This window comes from Embiotoca jacksoni, unplaced genomic scaffold, assembly GCF_022577435.1.
Source record: "Embiotoca jacksoni isolate LCO1_2020_lvr unplaced genomic scaffold, fEmbJac1.0.p SCAF_50, whole genome shotgun sequence".
NCBI classification, from domain to species: Eukaryota; Metazoa; Chordata; class Actinopteri; family Embiotocidae; genus Embiotoca; species Embiotoca jacksoni.
Window position 1 is genome coordinate 440,604 of NW_027185404.1, and position 24,848 is coordinate 465,451.

The 24,848-nt window shown below is 47.2% G+C and overlaps 3 protein-coding genes across 4 annotated transcripts in view; 2 read left to right on the top strand and 1 right to left on the bottom strand.

The window, feature by feature from the left end:
• Positions 1–1,399: 1,399 nt before the first annotated feature.
• LOC138211891 (uncharacterized) lies at positions 1,400–6,657 on the bottom strand. The gene is made up of 2 exons (XM_069172064.1): positions 6,500–6,657; positions 1,400–4,958 (listed from the first exon to the last, which is right to left on the bottom strand). The coding sequence occupies exons 1-2, from the start codon at positions 6,510–6,512 to the stop codon at positions 3,463–3,465; spliced, it is 1,509 nt and encodes a 502-aa protein (XP_069028165.1). The 5' UTR covers positions 6,513–6,657; the 3' UTR covers positions 1,400–3,462.
• A 1,039-nt stretch (positions 6,658–7,696) lies between these two features.
• On the top strand, positions 7,697–12,164 carry rrp15 (ribosomal RNA processing 15 homolog). 2 transcript variants are annotated; one of them, XM_069171962.1, is made up of 5 exons: positions 7,697–7,782; positions 8,181–8,470; positions 9,556–9,653; positions 9,967–10,156; positions 10,731–12,164. In XM_069171962.1, the coding sequence occupies exons 1-5, from the start codon at positions 7,746–7,748 to the stop codon at positions 10,860–10,862; spliced, it is 747 nt and encodes a 248-aa protein (XP_069028063.1). In that variant the 5' UTR covers positions 7,697–7,745; the 3' UTR covers positions 10,863–12,164. The 2 variants fall into 2 exon arrangements, with proteins under 2 accessions (XP_069028063.1, XP_069028064.1); XM_069171963.1 differs by having other exon boundaries at positions 7,712–7,782; positions 8,184–8,470.
• Positions 12,165–12,468: 304 nt separating this feature from the next.
• Positions 12,469–24,848, top strand: part of tgfb2 (transforming growth factor, beta 2) — a 38,451-nt gene continuing 26,071 nt past the window's right edge. The window contains exon 1 of the mRNA XM_069171961.1: positions 12,469–13,692. Coding sequence (XP_069028062.1) covers positions 13,347–13,692 — 346 coding nt within the window. The 5' untranslated portion in view covers positions 12,469–13,346. The remainder of the gene's footprint in view (positions 13,693–24,848) is intronic.

Genomic DNA, 24,848 nt, shown 5'->3' on the forward strand with positions numbered 1-24,848 from the left:
CCTCATTCTCAGTGTGCTGTGTCTGTCCTCCTCGCTGTCAGTCACTCCTCTGTGAGTTCCTCTGTGTAATGTGAGAGCAGCGAACAGCACGGCTCCTGTTTTACTGCACAGTTCAGAGCTGTCTGAGCTGCATTTCATGTTGCAGAGTGTCCCTTCAGGACGGTGAGGCCCCGACCTGGTGGGACACATCTGCTGCCTGACCTGCATGTTCAGAGATCTGTGGCAATGGATGGAGGAGTGTCTGGGGCTCCTCTCCATGCTCGTAAACCTTCACATCTCTGAAAATGGAATCACTGAGGGAGAAGGGAAAATATTATGCAACAGTTGTCCAACAGAATTGGAGACACCCTCACATACATGGAGCTTTTTCCCCCTTTGTCTCCACAGCACAGAGCTGCAACAGTTACACAGGCACTCTAGATCTGCCTGTGTATCTGTGAGAACAGTATTGAGTTTTGTTTAGTCATCCAGTGATAGTCGGTCTGAATACCATCACAAAAAGGAGCCGCTCGGAAGACAGAAAATAATCTTCTTCTACATGTGACACTTCTACATGAGACACTTCTACGAGACACTTCTACATGAGACACTTCTACATATGACACTTATGCATGTGACACTTCTATGAGACACCTCTACATGATACACTTCTATGAGAACACTTCTATGAGACAGGCAGCAGGATGCTTCAGTCATCTTCAATAATGGCTCCTGTACACTTTAATGACAGAGTGTCTCTCCGTCCTGCTGTAATTGTAGCCTGTGTGAGGACAGTCATGAGGACAGACGTCTGAAGGACGCGAGGACGACTCTCAGCATGTTTGATGTCTTCCTCTGTGAACTCGTCCGTGACTCTGGCAGCAGGCAGAAGGCCGCTGACCCACACTGACCCCGGCGTCACCGAGAGGAGCTGCGTGGGAAAGACGTGGGCGGACACGGACCACTTGTCCAGGCTCAGCAGATCTGAGGGGCCTCAGAGCAGCAGAGGGAGGACATGATGGAAAACTACCAGCAGAGGGACGTGACGTCTCACCATCAGTGCTGTAAAGAGGACTACTGCTGAATGAAGACCGCTGCTCTCATTTAAAGGAACATATTAACACAAGCTGGTCATTATTCGGAGTCCACTTGTCTCCATGACAATGGTCGTAACTCTGCATTCATCGGCTTCTGTCCACAAGGGGGCAGCAGACCTGCAGAACATGATGGCAGACCCCGACAGTACATATGTTTTCTCTCTGGAAATAATACCAGCATTCACTACAAATTAGGACTCGGATATGTTTGGAGGTGAGGCTGTTTGATTGACAAGTGTGTGGCTTCTTATTTTTAATGATGAGTGACGTCACTGTTGAAAATGTTCATCATAAAACGACAAATTCAAGTTGTTCAATTCATGTTTGAAGATTCTTTTAAAAACATTTTATTTTATTAAGATAGTTGTGTGAATGTTTAGTATAGATGATACATTCACAACCCTCAGTACACACAGTACACATTTGGACACACACAGTACACATAGTACACTCAGTACAACTCTGGATACACACAGTACACTCAGTACACATCTGGACACACACAGTACACAGCTGGATACACTCAGTACACATAGTACACTTAGTACACACAGTACACATCTGGATACACAGTACACTCAGTACAAATCTGGATACACACAGTACACACACTGCAGAGCTGGATACACTCAGTACACAGAAGTACACATCTGTATACACAGTACACTCAATACAAAAAGTACATATCTGGAAACACACAGTACACACAGTACACTCAGTACACATCTGGACACACTCAGTACACACAGTACACAGCTGGATACACTCAGTACACAAAGTACACATCTGGATGCACACAGTACACTCAGTACACATCTGAACATACACAGTACACAGAAGTACACATCTGTTTACACACAGTACACTCAATACACAGTACACATCTGGACACACACAGTACACTCAGTACACATCTGGACACACACAGTACACACGGTACACATCTGGATACACACAGTACACATAATACACATCTGGACACACACAGTACACTCAGTACACATCTGTATACACACAGTATACACAGTACACATCTGTATACACACAGTATACACAGCACACATCTGGACACACAATACACACAGTACACTCAGTACACACAGTACACATCTGGACACACAGTACCAACAGTACACTCAGTACAAATCTGGATACACACAGTACACATCTGGACACACACAGTACACACAGTACACAGCTGGATACACTCAGTACACACAGTACACTCAGTACACATATGGATACACACAGTACACTCAGTACACATCTGGACACACAGTACACTCAGTACACATCTGGATACACACAGTACACAGCTGGATACACTCAGTACACTCAGTACACATCCGGACACACACAGTACACATGGTACACATCTGGATACACACAGTACACATAATACACATCTGGACACACACAGTACACTCAGTACACATCTAGATACACACAGTATACACAGTACATATCTGGATACACACAGTATATATCTGGACACACAATACACAAGGTACACTCAGTACACATCTGGAAACACACAGTACACACGGTACACATCTGGATACACACAGTACACATAATACACATCTGGACACACACAGTACACTCAGTACACATCTAGATACACACAGTATACACAGTACATATCTGGATACACACAGTATATGTCTGGACACACAATACACAAAGTACTCTCAGTACACATCTGGACACACAGTAGTACACAGACACACATACAGACTGTCTCATGAAGACGTTTCCTTCCTTCTTCAGTGTTGACTATGTTTGACAGCTTCTTTCCTCATTTAAATGGAGGTTGTCTGTCACCTGTTGGTATTAAATTATTGTCTGAATATCCAGACAGATTAAACATGAGATCATCACTGACGTCCTGCTGACTGAAGTCACCTCCAACTGTTGGAGTCTCTGTTTTGGTGTCACCTCCACTGTTGGCTCCCTGGATGTGTGCCGGTTCTTTAAAAATCTTCTCATATTTTACAAATACAATGTCAATTTTGATCCTATTGTTCCTGCTGAAGTCATTAACACAGTTTCAGTTGTTGCTGAGGAGCAGGGGGACTAGTTTCTGCTACAGATGTGGTGTCTGATGTGTGTGTGTCTGTGATAAGGACCTCACTAAACGACAGTGTGTGTGTGTGTGTGTGTGTGTGTGTGTGTGTGTGTGTGTGTGTGTGTGTGTGTGTGTGTGTGTGTGTGTGTGTGTGTGTGTGTGTGTGTGTGTGTCATTACAATAAATGATGGTGTCAGAGTGATGCTCATCAAAGTGATTTTATTAATAATTATAATTATTAACGGTGTGTATGTCACAGATGAATGAGACATGAGTCAGTCACGTGATCACAGTCCAATACAGTGCTGGTTGCCGTGGTTACAGAGGATTGGTCATTGCGAAGACGAAGGCTACAGGTAGCTGCAGCCCGATGTTGACGAAGTGCCACCTCCCAAACACTAACGCTCCCATCACCAGCCCTCCCAGTGTTCCCAGAGCTCCCAACCGCGAGGAGCTCCGCCCAGCTGCAGCAGCTGCTCCACCCACAGACGCTCCCGCTACCCCGACCACGCCCAGCAGAGCGCCGGCCCCGCCCCCTTCCCCCAGAACCGGGGCTAACAGCTGGACCCCACCCAGTAACCCTGCTGCAATTAGCGCTGTCCCCACGGTGACCTTCACCTCTCCGGCCGCCCGCCGCACCAGCCCCCCCCCCACTGTGGCCCCCAGGCCCAGCTGACACAGTTTGGCCCCAAAGAAAGCTGCACTCAGAGCCTCCAGAGACGCCTGCTGATCCATCCGGGACGTGATGTTCTCCCTGGACGGATTCTGTCCCGCCGCTCTCATCCTGGCGGCCGCCGTCACCGCCTCCTGCCCGGCATGGAGGGTGAGCATGGCAACGACGAACGACGCGAACATCCCCAAACATCCCACCAACATCCAGAACTTAAAGTCTGAGTACTTCAGGAGAAAGAGAGCCATGATTCCAACTAGAGCCAGGAGCACCAGGAACACGGACTGGTGGCCGCCGTAACCGGACAGCCCGAACACGGATGTAACTATGGCAATCACGGTCATGGGGATGCCCGAGAACGCCAGGAAGTCTACATATTTAAGCAGCGCCATGTTGATCCAGTCCTGGAGGCTCCGGTGCTCCATCTCTGCCTCCTCACTCTGCATCCTCCTCCTCTCTAGCTCCTCTCTCTCCTGGCGCTCCGTCGCCCATGCAGTCCGTTGCTCCTCCCCGCAGATGCCACCCCCCCCCTCCAGGGCGAGGATCCTCTGCTCTATCTGTACCGTCACTCTTTGTCTCTGCTGCAGCTCTGAGGTCTGCAGCGTCTCCTTCTGTCTGGTCCAGACTTCAGATCCCAGCGTGCAGCAGCCCTCCGTCTGCTTCCACAGCAGCATGAACAGGGAGCGCAGCAGCGGTTTGAGGGCGGTGAACACGCTCAGAGCCCACAGCATGCCCACCATGCCATAGCTCTGTACGATCCACTCGATCTGGGCCCCTAGCGTGGCGCCGCTCAGCGTGGTCCCGAAGGCCCCGGCAAGTCCCGCTGAAGCCCACAGGCCAACAGAGTGAGGGTGGGCGGCCCAGCAGCTGCGGGTGGCCACGCCCACTGAAGCTACGACAGCTGCCAGGATGACACCGGCTACCACCGACGTCATGGAGGCAGTCAGCGCCGTGGCCGCCATCAGGGCCCCCAGACCCAGGGGGCCCACCGTCCGGGCCTCCTCCATCACTGGCTTCAGGGGTCCAGCTGCAGTCATCAGGGACAGAGTCCGGTACACTGGGTCCTCTGTGGCTCCCAGTATACAACCTCCCACTGCTCCCAGTGCGAAGCCTACAGCTGACTCCATGACGCTGCTCCGAACGCCTGAAACATGACACGACACATGACACATGAAACATGGCAGATGAAACATGACACATGGCACATGACACATGACACATTGAACATGACACATGGCACATGACACATGAAACATGACACATTAAACATGACACATGACATGACACGACTCATGACACATTAAATATGATACATCAAACATGAAACATGACACATTGAACATGACACACGGCACATGGCACATGGCACATGACACATGACACATTGAACATGACACATGGCACATGGCACATGGCACATGAAACCTAAAACATGACGCATTAAACATGACACATGACATGACACGACTCATGACACATGAAATGATACATTAAACATGAAACATGACACATTGAACATGACACATGGCACATGGCACATGACATATGACACATTGAACATGACACATGGCACATGGCACATGACACATGAAACATGAAACATGAAACCTAAAACATGACACATTAAACATGACACATGACATGACACGACTCATGACACACGAAATGATACATTAAACATGAAACATGACACATTGAACATGACACATGCCACATGGCACATGGCACATGACACATGAAACATGACACATTAAACATGACACATGACTCATGACACATGAAACATGACACATGACACATGAAACATGACACATTGAACATGACACATGAAATATGATACATGATACATGATACATGAAACATAAAACATGACATGACACGTGACACATGAAACATGTAACATGACATATGACACATTAAATATGACACATTAAACACGACACATGACACATGAAACGTGAAACGTGAAACATGAAACATGAACATGACGCATGACAGACACACCAAGGATGTTTAAGAAGACTTGTGTCATGTGATGAACTCTCCTTTCAACTTCCTGCTGCTGTTTTAAGCTCTGATCATTCTTCGTTCTGTTTCCCTTTAGGAGGAAACTTTTATAACTCTGGTGAGAAGTTCAGGAACATTTTCTTCTCTTGTGATTAATGTGATAAATAAACGTGTTTGTTTTCCTCAATAAAGTGAAAGACATTTTATTTTGAAGAGCTGCCCTTCAGGACGACGTGAAAATAGCTGAAATGTAAAAACGTTTAAAGACTGATCAGAGTTTGTATTTCTGAGTTAAGCAGAATGATTTCTCTGTTCAGATGAGTCAGGTAATGACGGTATGACTTCCTGCTGACAGTCCGTAATGTGGCCTCGTCTCTGTATCACATGGCCGAGGCTGTAGTCAGACCGGTCGGTCCGGTCCGACCAGAACACACTCTGAGCTGCAGGATTCCTGTCTGTTCATGCTCTGACCTAACTCCCTACATTTACAACTCAATTCTGAGAGTTTACAGGAAAACACGGAAAAATCCTCAACGATCAGCCATGTGGGTCATTAACATACAGAACATGAAGCAGAGTCACAAACACCTGAAAGTGTGTGATACCGGCAGGAACATAGCAGGTGGTCTCACTCCCACAGGTCCATCACCACCACTGAAGGAGGAGCAGAGTGTTTACCGAGTTTAGTCATGTTGTTCTGATGAAGACTCCCCTAACCAGCTGATGAAGACTCCTCTGTCCGGCTGATGAAGACTCCTCTGCCCAGCTGATGAAGACTCCTCTGTCCGGCTGATGAAGACTCCTCTGCCCAGCTGATGAAGACTGCCTGCTGACTGATTCACTGCAGCACTACAGTGAGGTGTTCCCTCTCTGATGACACACCCTCTTCCTTTAGGACATCCTAATCTGCAGGATCTCTGCAGCACCTCCGTGTCACATGATCTCTGCAGATACTCATGCATGAATGCACATGTATGTACAGGAGTGACATGAAGAGTTGGCAGCACAAAACAAAACAGGAAAAAGATTAGTTCTGACATACGTGCCTGTTATTAGGATCCATTCATGGAAGAGTCCATATGTGTGCAGCAGTCTGTCCTCCTCAGACCTCCTCAGTCCTCCTCAGAGCTCCTCAGTCCTCCTCAGAGCTCCTCAGTCCTCCTCTCAGTCCTCCTCAGAGCTCCTCAGTCCTTCTCAGGTCCTCCTCAGTCCTTCTCAGAGCTCCTCAATCCTTCTCAGGTCCTCCTCAGTCCTTCTCAGAGCTCCTCAATCCTTCTCCATCCAGCTACAGTCTGTCCCTCATCCAAGATCTGGATTTGTTTTCTGACCATTAAAATCTATTACATTAAAATATGTGACCATCGTTCACCTTCTTCATCTACTTCTTGGATCGTTTCATTCATGTGTGAAATATTATATTTTCCACCACAACCGACCTGATATCTCCTGATCTGATCATTCCCGATCTGATAATTCCTGATCTGATATCTCCTGATCTGATATATCCTGATCTAATCATTCCTGATCTGATCATTCCTGATCTGATATCTCCTGATCTGATGATAACCGATCTGATCATTCCTGATCTGTCCATGAAATCCTACATTCAGCTGAACACATCATGTTCGGTGTTCCCCTGCTTCTTCATCACACCATAATCTTCATCACAAACTGTCACGTCTATGCTGTGAGGTTTGACTGGTTAAATCAATTTACATTAAACGGACCGAACATCTTCATGGTGCACTGATGACCGGACCATGCAGGACTTCACTGAGTCCAGAGGGGGGCAGCAGCGCGGTGAAAGGGCGGAAGTTGCCGATAAAACCCGAAGAAGAAGAAGAGGCGGAGTCGTAGTTGTAGTTAGAAGAGGAACCTCCGCTGTTGGTTGTTGTCCTCCCCGGAACTGTTTTCAGTGAGCTCCATGATGGCGCTGGTGGAAACGCACGTGCAGCTGTCCGGTGAGTTTCTGTGTTTGTTGACGGGCGGTAAAACTCGTTGTTAAAGGGGCTCCGGTTGTTTCGGTACATGAATGGAAGTCTGAGGTGTGTTCGTTAAAGAGCCCCGGTCCAACGGTGGTCCTCATTGTGTTGGACTCTGTGAGACCCCTCGGTACCCAAACACGGATCCGTGCCGAGGACAGGAAGGACACGTGTGTATGTATGTATGTGTGTGTGTGTGTGTGTGTGTGTGTGTGTGTGTGTGTGTGTGTGTGTGTGTGTGTGTGTGTGTGTGTGTGTGTGTGTGTATATATATATATATGTGTGTATGTATATATATGTGTGTGTGTGTGTGTGTGTGTGTGTGTGTGTGTGTGTGTCCCGAGACAATGTGTTCTGACTGTGTTTGTCTGATGCAGCAGAGGGCGAGAGAGAGGACAAAGCTCCTCGGTCTGAAGACAGCGAGGACTCGAATGAAGGAAGTCGTGATGAAGGCTCTGAGGATGACGGAGGAAGTGAGGGGGAGGAGGATGAAGACGGAGGAGAGGAGGGGAACGGCGAGAACGCCAACGCTGGATGGGCGGAGGCCATGGCAAAGATCCTGGGGAAGAAGACGTCTGAAACGAAGAGCAGCATCCTGCTGAAGAACAAGGAGCTGGAAGCCATGAAGACGAAGGAGAGGGAGGAGACGCTGGAGCGGAAGACGCAGGTAAAACCGGTGAACTGTGGCTCCTCCTCTGAGCTGTAGATGAGTGACAGCTGCCAGTCTCCCACTTCCTGTCAAATGTTCTGTCCTGTAGGCGTGAACACACAGAAGTGTACTCCCCCCCCCACACACACAGAGAAGTGTACACACACACACACACACACACACACACACACACACAGAAGTGTACTCCCCCCCCCACACACAGAGAAGTGTACACACACACACACACACACACACACACACACACACACACACACACAGAAGTGTACACACACGCACACACAGTGTGCCCACGCACACATGCAGACGTGCGCACACACAGACACCGGGGTCACTTTCACATGTTGCTGCAATATGTCAACATGGCCACCATATTGCTCCGGGCCGTCATCAGTGATCGGGGGAGCTGAAGTTTACAGGATAAAAAAAAAAAAAACATTTTCAGTTTCCAATTAACAACCGCTTTCAATGAGTTGTATTTATATTCCAATGTTTATTATCAACGGGGAGTTCAAGATCAACTTTTCCCTCCAGTTGCTCAGAATCTTAAAGTCCTCCTATAATCGCTAATAGATAGTATGAACATCCGGCTGACATGAACTGATTCATCACGTCATGTGGTGGAAAAGATTCATTGTCATCAGGATGGTAAAAATAAGTCGAGCTGACGTCACTTGTTAACGTTTGTGGTGGAAGGAAAAGATTCACGTTGTCGCTGTTAGTTTACTGTTTGAAATATTGCATGTAGAAATGTAGTGTACAAATATTATTAAGCCTGTTTTCTCCCAGTAAGGGTCTCCCTGGCGATGATGAGGTTGTTTGTCACTCTTCTGTATTCAGACAGAATACATCTCGTTTGAATAGCGTGGCGATCTGAACAGTGATGTCAGTCATCACCGCGAGTTCAGCCGACATACTTCCTGTTTTCGTTCTCTCTGATGGACTAAGAGTAAAACCATCAGCGTCTCGGGCCAGGGGGGACGGCAGCGCTCTGACGTCCAACGACCTGTTTTCCTTGTATTTCACCTGCTGACATCGGAGTCATTTCCTGTGTGGGCGGAGCTCTAACCGTTTGGCTCTAACAGGTGGACAAGAAGCGAGCGTGGGAGATGATGTGTCGACAGAAGCCCGACGTGGTGACGGACCGGGAGGCGGAGAAAACGCTGCAGAGGACGGCAACCAGGTGAGGGCGCTGTTTCCCCCGATGCATTTAAACACTGCAGTGCACCTGGAGCAGGACACCTGCAGGTGAAACTGGACACCTATGTTTAAAACTGGATGCCTGTAGTTAAAACTGGACGCCTGTAGTTAAAACTGGACGCCTGTAGTTAAAACTGGACGCCTTTAATTAAAACTGGACGCCTGTAGATTTGACTGTAAATGTGTTGTTGATGTATATTTTTTCCTGTTTTTGCACATGCGTGGACTTTTTTTTTTGCGTGAATGTCTTTTGTTACGCGTGTCTCTCCTGATTGTACTGTGTGGTTCTGGTCCAGAGGGGTGGTGCAGCTGTTCAACGCCGTGAGGAAACACCAGAAGACAGTGGAGGACAAGGTGAAGGAAGCCGGCGGCTCAGAGAGGAAGAAGGCCAAGATTCTGTCGTCCGTGTCCAAGAGGGACTTCATTGATGTCCTGAGGAGGACGGAGACGGGCGGACGGGTCCCCCAGCACACGGACCACGACGCTGTGAGTGCAGTTCGGGTTCTTGTTTGGATCCCGAGTCTCAACATGTTTCATTAGTGAGTAGCGGACGGAAGAGAAACAGAAGAACACTGAACGTATTAAAGACGACGACACTTAATGTGAAACGCACAACGTGCTCCAAGCTGTCGGACACTTTAAATCCTGTTTACACCAAATGAACTTTATCAAAAGTTTGTTTTTAGTCCCCCAAAATAAACTATTATGAATAATAATGCTAATCCCTTAAAAAGGAAAAATAAGATGACAAACAGTTGCAGTCTCCTGACTTTGGTGGAGGAGGAGGAGACGTGTCCCCGCTGTTGTCCCTCTGGACATCTACCTGGTGATACACACCTTCCCTCTGAAACCTGTGGACACACACACACACACACACACACACACACACACACACACCTAAATGTTTAATAGTGAAACAAACACCCATCATTAAAGATCACAGGTCAAATCAGAGTTCACTGAAGGACCACAAGGGGGCACTGCTGCGTCTTGACTGACACAAAGCTACCCATTTCTCACTGTGTGTGTGTGTGTGTGTGTGTGTGTTGTGTGTGTCCAGGCTGCTCCAGCGGAGGACCAGAAGCCTGCTTGGAGCGTCCTCAGAGACGACTTCATGATGGGAGCCACCATGAAGGACTGGGACAAAGACAGTGATGGAGAGGAGACGGGTGGGGGAGGTGAAGGTCAGTGATCCAGACTGGAGGGTCCCGCCTTCAGGGACAGTCTGGTAGCGGGACAGTGCCCACACTAGGGACTGTAGAAGGTGTGTTTGTGGAAAGAGGACACGTGGGACTGGTCCTGATGTCCCTTCAGCTGCTTGTGGTACCGGACCGTGTCCAGGCTCCATCATGGAGTCTGATGGATGAAGGTTATTAATAAACTCAGCACAGATAACTTGCGTATGGACCTGTTGGTGGCGCCAATGCTCCGCCCAGCTGAACCCACCGAAAGGATCGTCTGTCCATCTGTGAATGTCTTCGTGGGAACTTCTTCAAACGTGTCAGAAAGTTCACTTCAACTCTAGAGATAAACTGAAGACATTTCAGAGGTCAAAGGTTACCATGCCATCCTGTCTGTCCTTTTCTATTAATGTCGCGTCTGCGACAGCCTGACGGAGACTCCAGACCCGGCTTTGTGCGGAGCCTCTGATGCGGAGGTATTCTCTGTCCCGCACAGCTGCGTGTCTCTCTGACGGAGCCCGACAGTTTCCACTGGACTGTTCTCATCCATATTTCAGAAGCGTCTGCGGGTGTCTGTGAAGCATTGTCTCTTGTCACGGCAACAACTCTGCGTTCTATCAAAATCAGATTTATTGGAGAAAGTCCTTCAGCCTAACAGATGTGGAGGGAGACTGACAGCTGACTGGTTGGAGGAGGTGGTGGAGGAGGAGGAGGAAGTGGTGGTGGTGGTGGTTCTAGGCAGTCTCCAGTCTTCTGTCCAGGACTGATGTGAGGCTTTGAACCCATTTCCTCTTTTGTTTTTTCACTTTTTCCTCTTGTTTTGAAAGTCTCCTTTTGTGTCTGTCCCCATTGGCTCTCATTAATAGTCCTTTTGTTTGTGTGTCTGTTTGTGTGAAAAAAAAGTCTGTTCTGTGCGGAATCTGTAATTAAAAAGTGCACGTAGCTTCGGGGTCTGAAAAATGAGGCAGATTCAGAAGTGCCTTGAGCTGCAATACCACCCCGTGTTCTCCACCAGAGGTCCCCAGTCTGTTCCTTCCCCTTCCTGTCATGCCCACCTCACCTGCTGCCACTCACCAATCACTGCAGCATGTGTTCATTCTACGGGTCTCCATTCACCCTCTGTCCTCCTGTTGTCTGTCCCAGTGTCTTGTATGGGGACAGATCCACAAGGGTCCTGAAGTTTCCGTTATCAGAGTTCTTTGGTACCTGTATTGGTGTGTTTTGTTCGTGTATGTTTGGACTGTTGCTGTTTACAATCTGTGCTCTCCTTGTTTCAGTCTCTGTTGGTTTAATAAATCCTTTTACTGTTTCAACCGTGTTCATCTTTTGTTGTAACAGTATAAACTCTGAACCACAGTTCAGAGACAAACAGGACTTAAATTAAAAAAGTTAACCAGAGATCAGAGAAACTGATTCACCAGAGGAGACTGGAGGGTTGGACATGCTGCTGTGAGGGAGCCTGTCCACCGGAAGTCTCACTAAGAGTAGTTCATTAACAAGTTGAGACAATAAGAGACATTCTCTGAACCTGACCGGCTTTAGGACCCTGCGTCACGACGCGTTCGGGGGCCAGAGCTCCGTTAGCCTCTGCCGCGCTGTCCCGGTGGGCTCAGAGAGTTCTGCTGTTTATCGTAAACCGTCTGGTACCGAAGGAACGGAAGGTTTCTGGAGGTTCTCCTGCTCCGACGATGAGCAGAACATCAGAGTGAAGCGGGGAGCACGTGCTGACCTCCGTCCGTCATCCAGCTCCTCCCGGCGGCTGTCCTCTTCGGTCCTCTGCTGTCCGCCTGCAGCTCTGAGCCGTTACCGACTCGATGGGCTGAGGGAGAACGCGTGAAGTGCCGTGGCACGGTCGCACCGAGGAGTGTCGGTTCGTGAGCTGCCTGCTTCAGAGGAAACTTGTTCTCCGTGAACGGATCTGAGATTCCGCTGTGGGGCAGCTGAACTTGGACCGTCAGCACCGTATGCTCCCGTCTGAGTGTAGTTGTTGTGTACACGCTGATGAGTGTCTGCAGAGTTAAAGGACATGCTCTGCGTGTCACTGTGACGCCTGACGGAGACTCCAGACCCGGCTTTGTGCGGAGCCTCTGATGCGGAGGTATTCTCTGTCCCGCACAGCTGCGTGTCTCTCTGACGGAGCCCGACAGTTTCCACTGGACCGTTCTCATCCATATTTCAGAAGCGTCTGCGGGACCACGTCGGGGTCCGCAGCCCGGTCCACCTTTACGCGCTGTGCGTCCACGTGAGCCGGAACAGATCCAGTCCGCGCTGGTGCCGGATCTCTCTCTCTGGACGGAACTAGTTGAATGGATGTTCAGGTCCACTTCACGAGAACTGAAGAGTCGGAACCACGCGACCTTAAAGGGAGAGTTCGGGCAGCTGGGCTCGTGCGCGTCAATGCTGTTTGAAGGAAATGCGTCTGCGCGGCGGAGGTCCTGAACGTGTTTCCTGCTCTCTATTTCTTCTGATTTGAGGTGTGAAGGTTCGGAGGAGAGATGAACGTGTTCCTGCTCGCTCTGCTCCTCACTCTGGACCTGGCCGCGGTGGCTCTCAGTCTGTCCACGTGCAGCACGCTGGACATGGAGCAGTTCAGGAAGAAGCGGATCGAGGCCGTCCGGGGCCAAATCCTGAGCAAGCTGAAACTCACCGACCCCCCGGAGGACTTCCCCGAGCCCGAGGAGGTGTCCCGGGACATCGTGGCCATTTACAATAGCACGCGGGACTTGCTGCAGGAGAAGGCGAACGAGCGTGCGGCGACGTGCGAGCGGCAGCGCAGCGAGGAGGAGTATTACGCCAAGGAGGTGCACAAGGTGGACATGACGCCCTTCTACCCGGCGGAGAGTAAGTGTGCGTGTGTGTGTGTGTGTGTGTGTGGAGAGCTGATGGTACTTCAGTGTGAATACACACAGTCCCACATAGCGTTGGTGTGTGGTCACGTGTGTTTGTGATTGTTTTGGAAACTCCTTCCCATCATGCTCTGCTGGAGGAACTGCAGCTCAGATATCAGCAGCTTCTCCTGCGGTCTGTACACTCATTCCCTCACTGACGTCACGGGGGGATGCGGGGGAGGGGGGTAGTAAAAGACCACAATGATGATGTTGAGAGTTTGTGGATTATAATGTTGACAGTATTCTAACTTTGAGGAACTGACAATTGAAGCAGGTTCAGTGCACTTAATGCTGAGAGGAGCTGAGCTATCACTCTCACTCTCTCTCTCTCTCTCTTTCTCTCTCTCTCTCTCTCTCTCTCTCTCTATATATATATATATATATTTATATTTATATTTATATATATTTATATAAACTTATCACCTGCGCACTATTTACATTTCTTTCTCTCTATGGCCACTCCAGGGCTCCGTACGGTACACCTTCATGTCCCCAAGCTCCGTACGGGACTCCTTCATGTCCTCTTATAATAACCATCCTTGTGTCCTCCTCCTCCTCCTCCTGATGTGCGTCTCATGTCCTCTCAGAGTTCACGTTTTGTCTGGTCAAGTGTTCGTCTCTCTGCAGACAGTTGTGGGTCGTGTAGATGTGTTTGAGATGTTCTCTTAGTGTCTGTCTTCAGAATTGTCCTCTACTTTGATAGAAACGTGGTGTAACTCCTGGTTTGATCAGCGGACAGGAAGCCATCTCTGCTCCACCTCACTCCAAACCTCTAATGACGATATAATGTGGTGCACCATCACATGTCCTCAGTGGATCAAACTCCTCTCAGAGACCTTCATCTCATGAACACGGCATCATCATCCTCATCCTCATCCTCCTCCTCCTCCTCCTCCCCTGCAGTGAAGAGCTGTCTGTCTGCTGCCTTTTATACATTCCTCAGACTGAAGTGAAGCTGACACCTCCTTGTGTGTGTGTGTGTGTGTGTGTGTGTGTGTGTGTGTGTGTGTGTGTTACTTTTTGTTATTTGTATCATACTCTTTCTATTAATCCTTCCAGCAGCGCTGTGCTGCATCCAGTTTCTGACCTCTGACCTCTCATGCGGAGAAGATGAGAAGTAGGGCACGGCTGATGAAACTAAATACAGAGGGTTCTCAACTTACGAACATTCGAGTTACGAACATTCGTAGATACGAACAACCGCTGACGGATGTCCATAAATGTTCGTAAAATGCCGTATTGCGTTCGCAAGTTTGTATTTTGTACAGCGCGCCACATCCGACTGATTCCCCTTTCTGCCGCAACCCACGCCGAGCAGCACTGGCTCATCTCCAACACTTCGTTCGTTGCTCCAACACTCACTTCGTTGTTGTGTTCATCTTAGTTCGTACCATCTTGGATACTTTACCGTTTCTCATATATTTATCACCCGTTTCTCACGTGTTTATCATGCCTAAGAAAGCAAATGCTAGTGGTGGTGGTAGTGGCAAAAAGTGTAAGGCAAGTGATTGGGGCAGCACGGTGGTGCAGTGGTTAGCATTGTCGCCTCACAGCAAAAAGGTTCCGGGTTCGAATCCGGTCAAGGGCCTTTCTGTGCGGAGTTTGCATGTTCTCCCTGTGCTTGCGTGGGTTCTCTCCGGGTTCTCCGGCTTCCTCCCATCATCCAAAAACATGCACCTCAGGTCAGGTTACCTGGCGCTGCGCTAGTGGCAGCCTGCTGCAGCAGCTCCCCCTTGAGAGCCCCCCTGCTGTAGTGAAGAAATTTCCCCTCGGGGATTAATAAAGTGAATAAAATTAAATTAAAATGATAGTGGTAAGAAACGCCAGGCAATAACCATGGAAACGAAGGTTGCCATTATCAAAAAGTTGGACAGCAGTGAGAAAATGGCTAATGTGGCACGTGCCTTTGGTATGAATCGGTCAACGATCGGAACGAATAGTAATGGCATTTAAATGACCTCAAATGGCAATTATAGGTTGAAATTTAATAAATAACGACTTACGAACAATTCAGCTTACGAACAGCTGTTCGGAATGCATTGTGTTCGTAGGTTGAGAATCTGCTGTAATCTCATTAAATGAAACTGGTGCTGTACCCATTTAAAGCAGCCTGTTTGGTGTTATTATGGTCTGGTTTGTGGTGCTGCTGTGTACAGCTCCCTGTGGACAGATGTGAAGATATACAACGTGGCCAGAAATGTTAATTTTATTTAAATCTATTATTTATTAGAGCAGATGAAGGTTTCTTCTGTGCTACCCTCATACTCTGCTGCTGTGTCCAGTAGCTGTCGTCATGGTTACACACACTCTCAGTGCTCAACTCCATCTCTGTCCCGGCAGTAGTGTGAAAGTGAAACTGGGTGCTGCTCCTCAGTGTTTTATTAGCAGGACAAACATTTTTAACATGATATTAAAGGTGTCGCTATGATCTTACCTACTAAACTGATATTATTATTATTATTATTATTATTATTATTATTATTATTAGCCTCCATCGACAATGAAAACCCCCTAAAAGAGAGTAGATGTTATCTCAGGCCAGAGGATGAGCGGATAATGGCAGCTTCTTCTCTCTGTGAGGTGTGGCGCCCACATTGCTCGGTTGCCAGTTTGCTGTCGTTTCAATGTGGTATTTTATTGAAAATGTATTAATATCAAACATGTCGTGAGTCTGGGGTTCCTTAGAAACACCCCCGCCGAGTCTGAAGCAGACTGGACCAACTATTCTGGAGCTGCAGGACAAACATGCAGAGGACACATGAGTCATACAGAGAGACAACAGAGACGGTTTTACTTCAGTAATGTGAACACATGAACTGAAGCAGAGATAAACTCTCCTGACTTTTGGTTCCGCCTCGTGTATTTTATTAAATGATATCGTTTGGCCCCCCCTCCTGTGTGAATACCTGCAGTATGAACAGATCAGGCTGCTGCCAAGTGTGGAGTCATTTTACAGGGTGAAAATAATGCTGAGTCAGGGAGGAAGGAGGAGTCTCATTCAGGTGAACTGTGTCACGGACACGGGCCAGGGTCCTCACATCTGGAGACAGATGTGGACAGGAGACACGCACACACGGACAGATGCTGGCAGGAGGGGGCTACCACACTGAACACTCACACACACAAGCACATACAGACACAGTATCTCCTTGTTTGCCTGGTTCCAGTTATGTGGGTCACAGCGGACCTGGAAACCTTCTAGAAAGGCTGGGAGGGTGGGGGGAGGGGATTTGGAGGGAGGTGAGGGGATGTGGGGGGAGGTGGACGGGGTTAGAGAATCAGCCCGGGGTCTCACAGTCACACCCAGCAGTTAGTTGTGAGGCTTTGTGTGTCTCTCCTGCCTCCCACTCACTCATGGAAAGTTCCAGCAGGTGAAACGTGGTACTGCTGGAGCAGAAACTCCCGAGAACCCCTAGACCCTCTAGACCCTCCAGACCGTCTAGACCCCCAGACCCTCCAGACCGCCAGACTCCCTAGACCCTCAAGACCCCCTAGACCGTAGTGAGTGATGTACCAGGATGATAATAGTTGTTTATATGCAGTGTATGAATGATAAATATGGGCTGGTTGTCCTCTCTGTCAGAATATGTTCAGATACTTCAACTATGTGGTCATATTGTACATATAGTGGACATATTCAATTCAATTTTATTTATATAGCGCCAAACCACAAAACAGGTTATTTCATTCATTCAGTTAACACATTAAAACCCTTACAGTAGAACTTATTACTGAGAACAATATTATACAGAGAAACCCAACAATACAACAATTACCACATAAGCTAGGAGGGAAAAAAATTCCTCTTTAAGGGAGAAAAACCTCCAACAGAGGGAAGAAAAACTCCTTCTTAACAGGAAGAAACCTCCGACAGAACCAGGCTCAGGGGTGGGCGGAGCATCTGCTTCGACCGGTTGGGGTGAGAGGAGAGCAGAGAGAGAAAAGGACAGCATAGAGATACAAGACCTGAACTGTTGGTGGAAACAACAATCACAGAGCAGAGACATGCAGCTCCATGACGGGACATCTACAAAACAAAGAACAGAAATTATGCAAGTGAGGGAACTGAATGGAGAGACAACAGACAATAAGCAGAAACTATGGGAGAGAAGAAGCTTGAAGTTAATGAGGTGTGATGGTGAGATGAGTTATAAAGAGTTAAAGAGTGAGAACCCCAGGATGGTTCAGGACCACCTGAACAGCTCTGACTATAAGCTTTATAAAAAAAAAAAAAAGTTTTGAGTCTAACCTTTAAGCTACAGAGGGTTTCTGTCCCTCAAAGACAAACTGGTAGCCTGAAAACTAAAGGCTCTGCCTCCCATTCTACTTTTGGAAACTCTGGGAACCACAAGCAGACTGAGAAAGAAGATCTCTGTCAGGATGATGTGATTCTATAAGATCTCTGAGATACAATGGAGCCTGGTCATGAAGAGCTTTGTAAATCAGAAGGAGAATTATAAATTCTATTCTTGATTTAACAGGAAGCCAGTGAAGAGAAACTAAAACTGGAGAAATATGCTCTCTTGCTAAATCCCCTCAGTACTCTTGCTGCAGCATTTTGGATCAACTGCAGGGTTTTTAATAAGTAATTTGGACATCCTAACAACAAGGAATTACAATAATCCAGCCTGGAAGTAACAAATGCATGAATGAGTTTTTCTGCATCACGCTGAGGAAGGATTTTCCTGATTTTATGAATATGATTTTATTTGCTGGAAGCCAAGACGATGTCATCTAGAGTAACTAAGTGATTAGAGAAAGAGTTTCTGAGGTGTTTAGGACCAAGTACAATTAAAACTGCAAGCAGTGATGTACGGACCCTCACACTACCGCGCGCCGCCTCCCCGAAGCCGTCTCCCCGACGTGCAGCGCGCGAGGGACCGCGTATCCCCGCTTAAAGAGTTGCTATTTTTGTCTTGTTTCCTGTCTCCAGCAGCGGGCTCTGGCGAGCCATTTGGCCACACCCACTTGCAAAACACATCAGATGTATTGTCTCACCAAGCCGGATATATGTGACATGTTTCATGAGGTTTCAAGCATCCGTTGACCTTAAACATCAACTTCCTGTGTCACGGCGAGCGAGCCGTTTGGCCACGCCCACTCACAAAATACAGATCACATGTATCGTCTCACCACGCCGGATGTATGTGACACGTTTCGTGAGGTTTCAAGCATCCTTTGACCTTAAACATCAACTTCCTATGTCACGGCGAACGAGCCGTTTGGCCACGCCCACTCGCAAAACACATATCACATGTATCGTCTCACCACGCCGGATGTATGTGACACGTTTCGTGAGGTTTCAAGAATCCTTTGACCTAATTTCGTGAGTTTAGGTAAATGTGGCCGCCGGGGCATCTCTTTAGGGGGTGCTCTTGAGCCATTTGGCCGCGCCCACTCGCGACTCCACTAGAATCCTATATTTTTCCACGGGAGACATATGTGTATCCATTTTCATGAGTTTTTGAATATGATAAAGCCTCCAAAAAGGCAAATCATTTTACGTAAGGATAAGAAGAACGTCCAAGAAGAAGAACATCTTTACGAAATATAATCGGGCTTTCGCACCGATGCTTGGTGCTCGGGCCCTAATGATTGACAGCTGACAGAACAGAAAACGGTGACCCATGTGTGTCCTATGTCCAGACTGAACACTGGTGGGGAGGTACCATCATACACTGTGATCAGGATGATAATGTGATATATAAGAGATGTGATACACAGAAACCATAAGTCTACACAGAGGAAGAGGAGGATGAAGACGAGTCCCCTCCCCCACACTCAGCGATGGTAGCTGGTAGAAACCACTTCCTGTCCTGTTCTTTGTCAAAGTGGAGCCAAAGTGTCGGCTCAGAGCAGTGAGAGTGTATTCTGGTGCTGCAGAGCCTCATTAGTTTACTTCAATTATTTAGCTTCATTAGGAAGCTCTGTGTATTTCAGAAGTGTACACAGAAGAAGTGTATTTAAGATGAAACCAGAGTCTGTTGGTGTGTCAGACATCCTGCCGTCCGTCCTCCTTCCACTGAGACTCATCAGTCCCCATCTTTTCCCTTCCTATGGACCTGTTCCCGTCCCATTTAGTGTCCCAGTACTTCTGCCACAGTGTCATGTGACACAATGTGTTCACAGAATATTTTGAACTGTCTTTATGAACTTAGTTTCCCCTCATCTAGTTAACCAGCCTGACCCAGCCATCTGCGTTCCTATTGGTCCATTGTACACAAGGCGTCCTCATGGTCACCTCCACTGACCATTACTGTACCAACATCCAGTGATACCGCGCTGTCTTTCTCCAGCAGGACAGATGATCCCAGATGAGTCAGCAGGTATAAAGTAATATCTCCTGTGTACAGTCTCACTGATGGAGTTGAATTGGACCAGGCCCAGGATGGATGCAGACAGGAGTCCTCTGACGTCCGTCCCATCAGTAGTTCAACCCTCCCATCGAAGGTGGTGATGAACAGCTCATCTATCAATATGGAACAGTGGTCAACGTTTTATCAATGAATACAGCAGCACCATGTTCCAGTTATCTGAACCGGACCGGTTCATTCAATACCAGATTAGTAGCTGAGGAGAGTTCTGATCAGCTCTGAAACCGGGCCGATGTTAACGATGGTGTTCTGGCAGAACGGAGATCAGCTGTTCACTGATGATATTACATAAACAGAGAGTTTAATTATTATCATCGCTGCTGTCTCCATCTCTGTGTATCAGGATGGTTTCAACACACTGGAACAGTGAAACAGGAACATGTGTTATGTGTTCTATGATATTAGGTGTGGCTACAAAAAGCCCCGCCCCCAAGCTGACAGCAGAGTGTTTGTTAGCTGGAAGACAGTCGAGCGGTTTCTGAACTTTTCTTCCTGGTCTGGTGTAAAAACTAAAAAGTGTTTGCAATATTGAATTACAATAATTAAAATCACCATTACATAAAAATCACATGTAATCAACAAGTGCAGTACGGAGGACAGAGTCTGATTGACCTGTAGGAGCATCTCTATCACGCTGTAAATAATGTTCATCAACAGAATCTGATGTGACAGAATCAGATCAGATGAAGACAGCCGGTGTTTCACTGTTGGACTGTTTTACACTGTTTACATTAAGATGTGAAGGAGATGTACTGATGTCAGGGTGAAAGTAGTTGTAGTAGTATGATGGCCACTGTAACAGATACACAGTACGTGTACAGAACCAACACTGTCTCCTTCAGTACTGGATCCTGACAGGTCCAACACTCTGAGGTCAGCAGGGTTTTATTTCTTGAATAAAACTTTTAACCTTTCTAAACCGTTTAATCGCTCATGAAGAAAGATGAGGAAACAGGAAGTGATGTGAGTATGAAGGAGCCTCAGCAGAGTTCTGTATGTCTGCACGCTGCATATTTTATGGATTGGATCATGTGAGAAGTGAACAGAGTCCGCCGCCTTGCAGAACCTGCAGAACCTGCAGCTCTCTCCCGGTCCAGACGTTTTGATGTTACAGCTCTGTTTCACACCTGGCGTATGGGTGTGGTGAAGGACCCTTTCTGGGTTGTGGTGCCGTACCAAGAGCTCAGTTGCGATGACTGGACTTTGGTCCCGGTTCTTCATCAGGATCCTCCTCTCTGAGGTGAAGTCCTCTGTTCCTGTGATGATGATGATGATGATGATGATGATGATGATGATGATGATGATGATGGGAGAAGGCAGCTGCATGTAGATCAGAAACTTCCCGGACCTCAGGATGTTGTCCTGAGTGAGGGACCTGACTGCAGGCCTGTTGTTGAGAACCGCTCTCTGTTCACTTACGCAAGACTCGAGTCTGCTGCCATCTGAGCAGCACTGAGGCCAGCGTTACATAACAGGAGAGGAAGGACCGAGGCAGAGTTAGAAGAATAACACGTTCTCCTGCAGCAGCGGAGTGTTTACGGCAGCAGTGTGTGTAAGATGATCGTGTTCACGGAAGGGCTGCAGGAGGTTCGATGCACCGATCAAATGATGGACCCAGTTTGTTCGCTCGGAGTCACGTTATGCAACCGGCTGGTGAGGCTGTATGTCATCAGTAGTGAGGCGGACTGTGTCTGCCGCTGCCACTGTGACTGTGACACAGTGTGTGTGTGTGTGTGTGTGTGTGTGTGTGTGTGTGTGTGTGTGTGTGTCTGTCTGTCTGTCTGCCTGCCTGCCTGCCAGCCAGCCGCCTTGTTGCTATCCAGCAACAATGAAGTGAGCCTTCCAGCAGCGTAGACAGCTGACATCATGTGGGAGGAGGCGGAGTTTACCGTCAGCCTGAAGGAACTCAAAATAACAAAATAACTACAACCCAGTTTCCAAAAAAGTTGGGACACTGAGTAAAATGTTAATAAAAACAGAAAGTGACGATTTGTAAATCACATAAACTCATTTTTTTTTTTATTGCAGACAGACTAAAGACAACATATCAAATGTTGAAACTGAGAAATGTTATTGTTTTATTTGCTCATTTTGAATTTTGATGGCAGCAACACTTAAAAAGTTGGGACAGGGTCATGTTTACTGTGTTGCATCACTTCTTTTAACAACACTCTGTAAATGCTTGGGAACTGAGGAGACCAGTTTCTGGAGTTTTGAAAGTGAAATGTTGTCCCATTCTTGCCTGATACAGGATTTTAGCTGCTCAATAGTTCAGGGTTTCTTTTGTTGTATTTTTCATGTCATGATGCTCCAGATGTTTTCAATGATTGACAGGTCTGGACTGCAGACGGCCACTTTATCAGCGGACTCTTCTACTACGGAGCCATGCTGTTGTAATATGTGCAGAATTTGGTTGGTTTCTGCTGAAATAAACAAGACCTTCCCAGAAAGAGACGTTGTCTGGATGGCAGCATATGTTGCTCCAAAACCTGAATATATCATTCAGCATTAATGCTTCCTTCTAGATGTTCAAGCTACCCATGCCATGTGTACTAATGCATCCCTGTACCATCACAGATGCTGGCTTTTGAACTGAGCGCTGATAACAAGCTAGATCAGGGGTGGCCAACCAGTCAGAGACTAAGAGCCACATTTTTTACTGTGTTACCGCAAAGAGCCACATCATACACATGGGCACACATGAACATCACCCCATCCCTTCCTCACACACACACACACACACACACACACACACACACACACACACACACACACACACACACACACACACACACACACACACACACAGACCTCTGCTCAGCCAGATTTATTGTAAATGTCACACACCAACATGATAATGACAGAAATTGACTCCTACAGTACTAAGACCACAGGCCAGTCATTTTCAACAATGAACATTGTGTGCACTTCTCACACACACAAACTCTCAGTTCAACCAAGTCCACAAACAAAAATATAATAATTTACAATAGCGTTTTTCTTTTACTATGCATGTTGCTTAGTGGGACTTCTGGCATTCCTTGCCTTGAACAATCCTCTTCAAATCTGGCTTGTATTCCGTTGTTGCCACTCAAAGCAATTCTTTCACATGGGTGTCAGTCAGAACAGATCGATGCTTTGATTTCACGTGTTTCAGGGTAGAAAACACAGACTCGTTCACAGATCCGATCATGGCTGGCGCTCCATCCGTGGCTATTGCAGTTAGTTTCGGTGTGGGCAGATTTGCTTTCGCAAATGCAGCCATCATTGTTTCTTTCACATCTATGCCACGGGTTCTGTCTTTTAATGGCACAATATCAAGGCATTTTTTAACGAACTCCCCTTCATTGTATGGCTTTTTAGCCCATGCAATGTTCCAAGCCAGTTGATACGATGCAAGCGTTACGGTCTCTGAGTGCTTTGTAAATTTTTGGAAAAACTGTATCTGCTTTTCTGCCTGACTTTTCAAAGTGACCAACTTGTGCTTGCGAAGTTCAGTCCCTTTTGGAAATTCCTGGTCGATGTTAGCATGGAGTGAGCTGTAGTGGCGCTGAAGATTTGAAGCTTTGAAATGCGCTAATGACGCCTGACATATAAGGCAGAATGGCTTGCCATTACATTCAACAAAAAAATATAAACTCTCCCATTCTGTTAAAAACGTCCTGTGTTCATCTTCATATTTTCGTTTTGCTGTGCATTTTTTCCCTGCCATTTTGAGAGCGAACTGGACACAAATTGTTTACTCAAATGATCTTGCCCCTACTGGGAAACTTTGCGGTATTTTCATCTCACGCACATGTGCATTTGACGAAAATACTGTATTGAACTCAAGCGAAGCGAACACGCACATTAAAAAAAACACAAACACTACCTCCAAGAGACTTACAACTGAATGTACTATTCTGTATATCCCAATTTTTTTGGAGGGGTAATCCTGTCCTACCTCTCTGTCTAAAGTATTTGCAAAATCAATAAAAAGATTTTAAAAGAAAAAAAACAACAACACAAACTTCGATATGAACGTAAGAGCCGCATGAAACCAGGCAAAGAGCCGCATGCGGCTCAGGAGCCGCGGGTTGGCCAGGCCTGAGCTAGATGGTCCCTCTCCTCTTTAACCTGGAGGATGCAGCATCCATGATTTCCAAAAGAATCTCAGATTGTAATCCATCAGACCACAGGACAGTTTTCCACTTCACCTCAGTCCATCTTCAATGATGTCGGGTCAAGAGAAGGCGGCAGTGTTTCTGGATCATGTTTCTATCTGGTTTCTTCTTTGCATTTGTGGACGCAGCGATGAACTGTGTTCACAGACGATGGTTTGCACAAGTGTTCCTGAGCCCATGCAGTGATTTCCACTCCAGAATTGTCTGTTTTTAATGCAGTGCTGCCTGAGGGCCCGAAGAGCACCACCATCCAATATTGGTTTTCAGCCTTGTCCCGTGTGTTCAGAGATTTCTCCAGATTCTCTGAATCTTTTACTGATATTATGAACCGTAGATGATGAAATCCACTAATTCTTTGTAGTTTTACATTGAGGAACATTATTCTTGGATTGTTGCACTATTTTCCCACAGTCTTTCACAGAATGGTGAACCTAACCCCATCTTCACTGCTGAGACTCTGCCTCTCTGAAATCATCTTTTTATACCCAATAATGTTTCTGATCTGTTACTGTAATCTAATTAGTTATGAGATGTTTGACCAGGTGTTTCTTTTAGCATTTTTTCCAGTCTTT